Below are 9,463 nucleotides of genomic sequence, written 5' to 3'. Positions count from 1 at the left end.
GAAACTGTGGAATATTCCGTACATGTGCAGTAATAGAATGTATCTAAAGTGATTCATGTTATAGTTTTATTAGTTATTGTTGTTATTGTAATTAACAGCAGTATTGTCCAGCAAACATTTCAGCATTTCAGGATTTCTTTTAAGTCAGTCATTTTGTGGCCATTTTGGCCTCTGAAGTTAGTTTGTTGTTATGCTTATAGAGTTTAGAATTTTCCATGTGTGTTAGTGTGACTGTATGAAGCCTGAACTCACTTTGTGTGTGTTGTATATACAGGTAATAGTTTTCTTTTAATTGGGGTACATTGTTTGTTGTGGAAAGTTTAGGTCAAAGTGAAGTCACAACTTTGACCTTTTGTTGAGCTCATTTAAAATGGATGCCACGGGCCGAGTGGAGGAGGGGTTTTTTCTAAGGTCTGGCACTGTGTGTCGTCACAGCTGAAGTCGGCTCTGACCTCTTTCCATTGTGCTTGGATTAACTTAAATGAACAGCTGTTTTTTAATTCTGTTTATTCTAAGTGGTGTAATCATAGTATTTTTCTTTTAAAAGAGACATATGAAGGGTGGGTTTTTATTGAGATCATATATTTATTGTCAGCCTCAGGCTGTTGTTGTTTCAGAGGTGAGGGAGAGACGTGTACCTATTAAGCCCACCAAATCTGCTTTTCAGCCATTTTTAATATATACCACCCCAATTTAAGTGAAAACATTTTAGTTCAAATGATAGTCTAATGTCTAATTTGAAGTGTCAATCATTCATTTATACCAATTTTTAATGTTTTTATTGTTTAATTTGTCAAAATATACCAAAAATCTGGTATGGGCTTAATGGGTACTTAATGTACCCTTTAAGTCCATGGGTGTTCCAAATAAGCCCACCTCATGATCTGTTGATAAATACATATATATATATATTTAAAAATCTTAAAAATCCAAAGTTATTCTATTAAAATATGTAATCTCTTAGCTCTCAATAGCTATTTTCATTTTGTCTCCACTCCTCTCCTTGGCCCTGTAAATGGCATTTGAAATAGGCATGATCGGCCTATTTGATGTGTTGTCAACACAGAAAAAGCTAAACTTACAACATGTCTTCTTTGCAATGTAGCCAAAAAACTATTCATGAACAAAATAAAAATTAGAATGGAAATTACTCTTCAGTACTTATGCTTTCAATATCTGTTGTCATTTTGTCTGTATCTCTATCCTACATTATACAATTGGCATTTACATTTGGCCAAATTTTCTGGTCCAGCCAGCTGGTTGAAAGTGTTTTTATCTAGATTTCTGAAGACCCAATGACTGAGAGAAAGACAGTTTCCTGGTTCAATACTATTTTAAGGATAATAAATGAATCAATTTCAGTATTTACAACTAAACAAATAACTTTTTAAACATAAAACCACAGCTGAAATAGAAACAATTAATAAAATGAATGAATTGACCCATGCAATATCACTAATATTTAAATTTGGGTATTTAATTATCTGAATTATGAAGCTGATTGATTAGGTGAGGTCAAACTGAGGCAGGAAAATGGTTCAAAAGTCAAAAGGAAGAAACTCTCCATTGAAACACAGCCAGTGGGCTTAATGGGAGCAGGTGGGCTTAAAGGGAACATCAGTGAATTATTGGTTAAAAATTAGAATATTTTTATTCTACACACATGACATTTAAAAACAACTACATGACATGAATCTATATAAGCTGCACTAACATAACATGAAAAGTATTAATTGATCATGTATTTAAGTAATTAGCTATACTCATTTACATCTGCCCTAAATGGTGTGATTTTTTTGCTACTGTCCCCTTTAAGCCCACTTGGTAAAAATGTTAATTAAAAAATAAATAAAGATAAATATTCATATGTATTATCAATTTAACAATATAATAGGATATTCTGCATACAAAAATGTAAACTATCCATGTTTATCATGCTTCATGTCATGGCAATGAACAATGCTATGCAGTGGCTGCATAGATGCAGCACGTGGGCTGTTTGCTAGCATGCTAAAATGCATATTTTGAATTTAAAAAAAAAAACTATTTCTAATTCTAGTAAAATTCTAACACATGTTTTATTTAAAGCACTAATCTCTTAAATTTTGGTAACAAATGAGTACTTAGCTAAAGTCGGAGTAGAAATATGGAATAAATATTGTTTTTTCAGGGCATCAAAATCACTGAAGTTTTTTTGCAACTTCTTTGGGAGCAGCAGGCACATGTCACACATAGTATGCTTCGATAACTCAAGATTGACAAATCTGATTTGCTTAGAATAAAAAGAATAATTTATGTAACAAGCTGCTTCATTGGAAGAACCATGAACCAGCAAAAATGGTGATGTAGTTTTTTTTTTTATTTGACTCAGAAGTCACAAGTGCGCTTATATGGTACATGGGCTTAATAGGAGCACTTACCCTATTTTTTTTTTAGTCTGTTTATTCCAAGTGGTGTAATTGCCCTTTATAGTACTTTTCTTTTAAAAGAGGCAGGATGGGTTTTTATTGAGATCATATTTTTATTCTCAGCCTTAGGCTGTTGTTGTGGGTGTTGTGTGAGTTTATAGGCTATTTTTATACATGCTGCATGTTTTAATTGTGATTATTTTAATCATTATTTTACAATCCTTTAATTAGATTAGAGTTGTGCGTGTGCTGCTGGTAATGTGAAATCCTTTCTAAATGCATGTCTTAATCTACACATGTGTAATAACTGGGTCTTTATACTTTTAGATGCCCCGTGGCAAGGCCTACCGTCGTGCCGAGGCTGCTAGGTTCCGGCAGCAGTCTCGGCGGCAGGATGCGACTTTCCTGCCAGCCTGCCCCGCCTTCAGTGCCAGTAAGTATTCTTCCATATATTTCCCTAAATCATTCTCTGTATATGTTTCTGTATGCATGAGCTGAAATGTTGTACGTATTTTCATCAACAGTCCCCGGCACTGGCTGGCGCCGGAAGTCTCTGCAGTGGCCCGTTTCTCCGCGCACCGGGAAGCAGCTGAAGGTGGCCATTCCTGCAAAAGTCCCCGATAAGAAGGTATGTACTATTCAGAAATCATGATGAATGCTGATAATAAGTGTCATTGTGAGTGTACATCCTTTAAGACGTGTTTTTTTCCTTTTCTCCCAGCTTGTTCTTTTTGTCGGGGCATCCCATCTACGCCCCATCGTGGATGGATTCGTGCCAATGGAAGCGGACGGCTACACCTTCGGTTTCCTGTCTGTGCCGGGGGCGTGCGCGGACCTGCTCAGGAAGGAGGTAAATCATGTTGTCCACACTTGTCCTCATATCCCTGATGCTGTTTGTGTTCTTGCCCCCAGCAACAACCTGAACCAGACCCCGGACCGAGCAGCTGCAGCGTTTGACCGGTACCTGCGCGCTGTCATGGAAGCCTGGCGGACTGCAGAGGTAGGTCATTGATGTATTTGTTGAACATGAAATTATATGTACTGTGACTATCGATTTGTAACTGACCGTTATGACATTTTGTGTAGGTTTTCGTCGTGGACCATGTCCCTCGTCTGTCTGTGGAGGGGTTTGTCCAGGAGTCCCACAGACAGAACTTCCAGCGCATCGCAGGACAGCACCGTATGTTTGAAAATATCAATGCATGGGTTTAGGCACTTATGATTTATCAGAAGTATCTATTTCAGCTATAATTGAGGCAATGCTCCTTTATTGTTTGTGTTATGAAAGTTGACCGTGGACTGTGCGTTGAGTTTTTCAGTAATCCGTGGGTTTTCCTTGTTTTTGTTGTCTTTAGGTTTGCGGTTCTACTGCCACGCGGAACGCTTCCCACCGAGGCAAACGCAGCTCTGGGCTGTCGATGGTGTAAGTGAAAATTGTACTTTGAATCTCAGAAATGCTTATTTAGACAACACAGTATGATTGACAGTAAATGTCATCTTGTTCAACATTACTGTATTGTAATCTTTATTTGTTCCTCTTCATAGACGCACCTCAGTGACGACGCGGGGATGCCTATCCTCGTGGAGTCGCTGGTGGCTGCCACCAAGCAGCACCTGGAGCGGCCCGCGCCTCCGCCACCTCCGCCACCCGTCGTCTTTCCGGTGTCCCCCAGGCCCAGGCCCATTCCCACGTGGACCGGTCGGGAGGTCGCGCCGGAGGAGGTCCCAGCCCCACCTCCACCCACCCCTCCCAGGGACGAGGACGCCTGGACGACCGTGCCAGGCGGGAAGGTAAGAAGACGAACTTTGTCTACATATGGTCATGAACTGAGAAATGAAGGTTTTTCTGTATCCTAATGTCTTTTCTGTTTTGTCGTTGTAGCGCCGTTGCTCTCGGGAGAGGAGGGTTCCTCGAGTGGTATGTTATCATTTCATTTAACTGTGATCTTGACAGTGACATTCTATTCCGTAACAAAACGATAAGTGTGACAAAAAATCTTTATGTCTTTCATACAGCGTCTTCTTCCCCTGAACCCTTTCTGGCTGCCGCCTGGGATGTTGCCTGACACGGACGACGCTGGTCCTTCGGCCGAGGACGCTGTTTCCACGGGCGAGCAGGTATTTATAGAACAAGAAACTTCTAATAGTTCAGATATTCTTTTTGTCCACTGTTTTGACACTTTGTTTCTGTCACTTTAGCCGCCGCCTGTGGGACCTCGTACTCGACCTGTCCCCAAGAAGCCCAGACGTGCTAGGAAGAAGGTATGTTGTGTTTAAATCCTGAAGGAGATGTGTTCATGTATTATTGTGATGGACAGAAAGTCATTGTGAATGATGTATAACTGCAAAATCTGGATCAGATTTACTTGAATATGTAGATTTAATGGGATGACTTTCCTTTCTTATTCTTTCTAGGTCGTGACCTCAACTCCCACGTTGACTGTCCGTCCTGAAGCCCAGGCCGTGGACCAGAAGGCAAGTAGAGTTATTGAATGGTCTTTGTAATTGTGTTTGTTGTTGTGGCAAATTTAACACCATCTTTATTATAGCCAGCATGACTCTCTCTTCCACAGGTATTAATGTTTTCATGTTTCTTCTTTTGCAGGTGGAGGCGACACCCGACCCTGTGTCGACCTGTGATGTGCCGGGGACCACTCCTCCTCCCATTGTGGCTACACATCCTGTTGCTGTCCCTCCCATCCCTGTGTCTGTCCAGCCTGCTGCCCTGGATGTGACGGTGGACCGGCCGTCAAATACTGGGGGCACACCAGGAGCAACTCAAGGTCAGAGTACTCCCACTTGCAGGTGTTTGTCGATGGGGGGAGTGTCTTCAGTGGCAGGGAAATCTTTGCTTACTGCATCGGCTGGTCTTGATGTTCATGCTTACGTGTCATGCAGTGTTGTCGCGGCAGTTAGACATAGCATCGCTCCGGTTTGTACGTGGCGTGAAGCAGATATTGATGTCGTTCGTGTCGAGGGGAAACGATTGGCAACTTGGTTTGGGTGGGGAAGGAATGAGTTTCATTTGTTTGGTCAGAAGTGGAGGGTGGATTTGGGGGAGACAGATTATAGGAGCTTTGGGGATGGGACTGAGTTGAAGGAGGAGTTGAGCGAGCATTTGTCCAGGGATGGGATGTGTGTGTTGAGGCTCCACAGAGCAGCGGTGTTGATCATCCAGCACATGGGCTCCTTTGTTGTGGTGGATTGTGGGGTACGCAACGCTGCGGGGTTGCTGTCTGATCCAGGTCGAGCCAGGGTCATATTTAACACGACCTTGGGTGATCTGGTGGATGACATCACTGCTCTGAGCGAGTCTTTGTCTTCAGCGTTTTTTGCTGTCAGTCGCATCTTGGTGGAGCAGTGTGGTGATGAGGGAGAGAGCAGAAATGTTTCTGTGGTTATTGAACCAGTTGTGGCAACTCAGTCTGAGGGAGAGAGCGGCATTGTGGAGGAGTGTGTTGATGAGGGACAGAGCATTTCTGTGGAGCAGTGTGTTGATGAACCAGCGATTGATCCCATTGTTACAAGTCAGTCCCAAGGTCGCGCTTCTGTTAGAGGAAGTTTCCATCAAGGCGACCAGAGTAAGTTTGCATATCACGGTCGTCAGTGTATGGCCATTGGTTTGGTTGCTTTATTGAGACACTCCAAAGACAGCGTCTTTGAGTGGCAGTCTGACACACTGGACGAGGTAGTGCTCGCAGGTGATAAACTGTACACATCCATGTGGGAAGGCAATCAGATCGCACATCCATCTGGATTCCCTGCTGTTACAGAGTTGCCTAAGCAGTATGGTTTTGTTGATTTTGAGTATGATGTGAAACCTGTATATGGATTTGGGGCCTCCCCTCCAAGTGTGCGTATTTCACCTGAGCACATCTCTCTGTTTGACGGTCTCTGTCAGAGGTGTACACAAGACAAGCCCTGCTTGGTTACAATGGGTGGGGCTACATGTGCTGTCATTTGTAGTAAAGATGGTGAGTATGCTGTGGTTGACTCCCACGCTCGCGATGAGTATGGGATGGTTGATGGTGAAGGACAGAGTGTTGTAGTCTATTTTAGTTGTGTACAGCATCTGTTTGAGCACTTTAGCAAATTTGCAGGTAGTCAGACATTTCCCAAGGAGTTTGAGATCTGTGGTGTTCAAGTGAAACCCTCAACTGTGTCCTTGAGTGCTGCTGAGTGTGTAGAGGAACAGGTAACCACTCCTGGTCCTGCGCCTGTCATTCCAGTAGTGAGTGCTGGTGCAGCTGTTGAATATGTAGAGGATCAGGTTACTGTGACACCAGTGGTCCGTGCAGCCACTAACAAACGCGAGAAACGTAAATGCACACAGACAGCTGTTACATGTGGAGAGGGACAGGTTACCCCTCTTGTCACACCAGTGGTCCGTGCAGCCACTAACCAACGTGAAAAACGTAAATGCACACAGAGACATGGCACTTCCAAGAAAGCAAAGAGTTTTGATAATGATGTCAATTCAGATGTTGTGTTTGTTGGGGATGTATCATGTAAAAACTTAGAATTCCGTCCCCTTTCTAAGGATGTTGCTTTTGCTTTGTGTAAGCAGACTAACATAGAATCAGAAAGAGTAGATTCCAGATCTTTTGCTGTTGGTCCTTTAGGAATTCCTTGTATGACAGAGAAGATTGTGGGTGATGGAAACTGTTTTTTTAGGGCTGTTTGCCAGGCCATTAGTGGTACACAGAAGTACCATAGGAAGATTAGACTTGCGGCAGTGAAACAGTTACAAAACAATCCTGTGGCATATCAGAGTCTTCTGAGAAGCGAGTATCCCTCCATATCAGAATACATCAAGGTGTCAAGGATGAACTATCTTGGTAGTTGGGCCACGGAGTTAGAGATTCAAGCCACGGCTGATTATTTAGGTGTTAGTGTTTTCACCTATTATAATGAACGCTGGCTGGAATATAGCTGTCAGAGTAGGAAGTTGTCTAACGAAGCTGTGTATTTACATAATGTTAATGATAACCATTATGAGACAGTTGTCTGTGTTCAGCAACCTCAAACACAAAGTTGCTATGGTTACTGTAAGGCTAACACACCTGTTCAAGGCTATAACTTGAGATGTCATAATAAAGCTGAAAGTGACGTGTCTGATGATGCTACCTGTAATCTTGTTAGCTCTAACTTATCTAATTATTTACAGAAGAAATACAACTTGCAGCGTCTAACAAAATATCAACAAAATGTATTGTATAAGGAAGGCAAAAAGAGTTCGATTGTAAATAAATACAAACACCAGGCTTTATATAAGATGAAGTTGAAGACCCTTAGCATAAAAAAATATAAAGTAAATGTTGAGCACAGGGAAAGAGTACAGTTGTTTTCTGCACAGAAATACAAAGAAAATATTGGGCATAAATTAAAATTAAAGTCATCCAGTATTCAGAAATACAAAGAAAATATTGGGCATAAATTAAAATTAAAGGCATCCAGCACTCAGAAATACAAAGAAAATATTGGGCATAGATTAAGATTGAAAGCATCAAGTGTTATGAAATATCAGTATAATCTCTTGCATAGGAGTAGAGTTAAACAAATGAGCAAAATTAAGTATCGCCTCAATAAAATTCACAGGGACAAAGTGAAGGCTGCGAGTGTAACTAAGTATCGGAAAAATCCTCATCAAAAATGGCGTGTTGCAGCAGATGTTAGAGAAAAAAGGCAGGTTAAGAAAGAGAAGACGGGACAGTTTGACTTTGTTATGCAGCAGTTTTTAGAGGAAGTTTCCGTAGGACCAGAACATGTCTGCGCAGTGTGTTTCCGCTTGCTCTTCAGGCACCAGGTTCTGAATTGTAAAAGAGATGATTATAACAAAACACAGACAGTAGCCTCAATAGCAACAAACTGCATAACCGAGGACTACTTGCATAAGTGTAATGAGTTTTGTGTTGTGCCATGTCAGGTGTTAGACACTGCTCGGGGTAAATTGTGGATTTGTTACACTTGTCACTATAAGATTAACAGAGGTGAGATGCCACCTGAGTGTTCTCAGAACAATCTAACAGTTCAGGCTGTCCCTCCTGAGCTGGCCTGTTTGAATAGTTTGGAGCAACATTTGGTTGCTTTACATATTCCATTCATGAAAATGCTAGCTTTGCCTAAAGGGGGTCAAAACGGAGTACATGGTCCAGTGACCTGTGTTCCAGCCAACATTGTGCAGACCAGTAACCTGTTGCCCCGTTCCAATATGGAGGGGTCTTTGTTGGCAGTGAAGTTAAAGCGTAAGTTGACCTATAAAGGTCACTATGAGTATCAGTTTGTTGATACTCTCCGTATTAGACAGGCTTTGCAGTATTTAAAACAGACCAATAGCCTTTATAAGGATATTGTGTTTAATGAGGCATGGTTAAATGAGTTTTGTCAGGAACAGGAAGCTGACGTTCCTTTAGCATCACAGACTGTTGACAGTGCTGATGCTAACGTTCCTTTAGCATCACAGACTGTTGACAGTGCTGATGCTAACGTTTCTTTAGTATCACAGACTGTTGATAGTGCTGATGCTAATGTTCCTTTAGCATCACAGAATGTTGACAGGGCTGATGCTAACGTTTCTTTAGTATCACAGACTGTTGATAGTGCTGACGCTAATGTTCCTTTAGCATCACAGAATGTTGACAGGGCTGATGCTAACGTTTCTTTAGTATCACAGACTGTTGATAGTGCTGACGCTAATGTTCGTTTAGCATCACAGACTGTTGACAGTGCTTGTGGTAACGTTCCTGCAGCATCACAAACTGTAAACAGACCTGATGCTAATGATGATGATGCTGCAGCTGAGGAGGAGGAGCTTCTGCACGATAGACAGTCACATGGCATGTTTCAGGACACCTGTCTAATGCCTGTTGATATTGGGCAGGAGGTTCTTGACCAATATTTTGATGATATTTTGAATGTAGCACCAGCAGAAGGCAACAATCCTGTGAAGCTGCTTTCTGATATTACTAATGAAGCAAAGTGTTTCCCAGTGTTGTTTCCAAGGGCCAGAAACACTTACCACGAGCATCGCCAGTATCGGCTGACTTTGTCACGAT

The 9,463-nt window shown here is 41.9% G+C and overlaps 1 protein-coding gene across 1 annotated transcript; it reads left to right on the top strand.

Moving 5' to 3' along the window:
- Nucleotides 1–2,564: 2,564 nt before the first annotated feature.
- Nucleotides 2,565–8,221, top strand: LOC310999170 (uncharacterized protein; the record flags this gene model as incomplete). Its single annotated transcript, XM_083989494.1, has 12 exons — nucleotides 2,565–2,841; nucleotides 2,933–3,036; nucleotides 3,130–3,408; nucleotides 3,495–3,588; nucleotides 3,764–3,831; nucleotides 3,954–4,199; nucleotides 4,291–4,326; nucleotides 4,425–4,526; nucleotides 4,608–4,670; nucleotides 4,824–4,883; nucleotides 5,014–5,191; nucleotides 8,208–8,221. Exons 1-12 carry the CDS (start codon nucleotides 2,736–2,738, stop codon nucleotides 8,219–8,221), a joined length of 1,350 nt encoding a protein of 449 aa, XP_083845620.1. The 5' UTR covers nucleotides 2,565–2,735.
- Between the last annotated feature and the right edge of the window lie 1,242 nt (nucleotides 8,222–9,463).

This window comes from Trachurus trachurus (genome assembly GCF_905171665.1).
Source record: "Trachurus trachurus genome assembly, chromosome: 16".
Taxonomy (NCBI): Eukaryota; Metazoa; Chordata; class Actinopteri; order Carangiformes; family Carangidae; genus Trachurus; species Trachurus trachurus.
The sequence above is the reverse complement of the archived record's forward strand: the minus strand, read 5'-3'. Positions and strand labels throughout refer to the sequence as shown.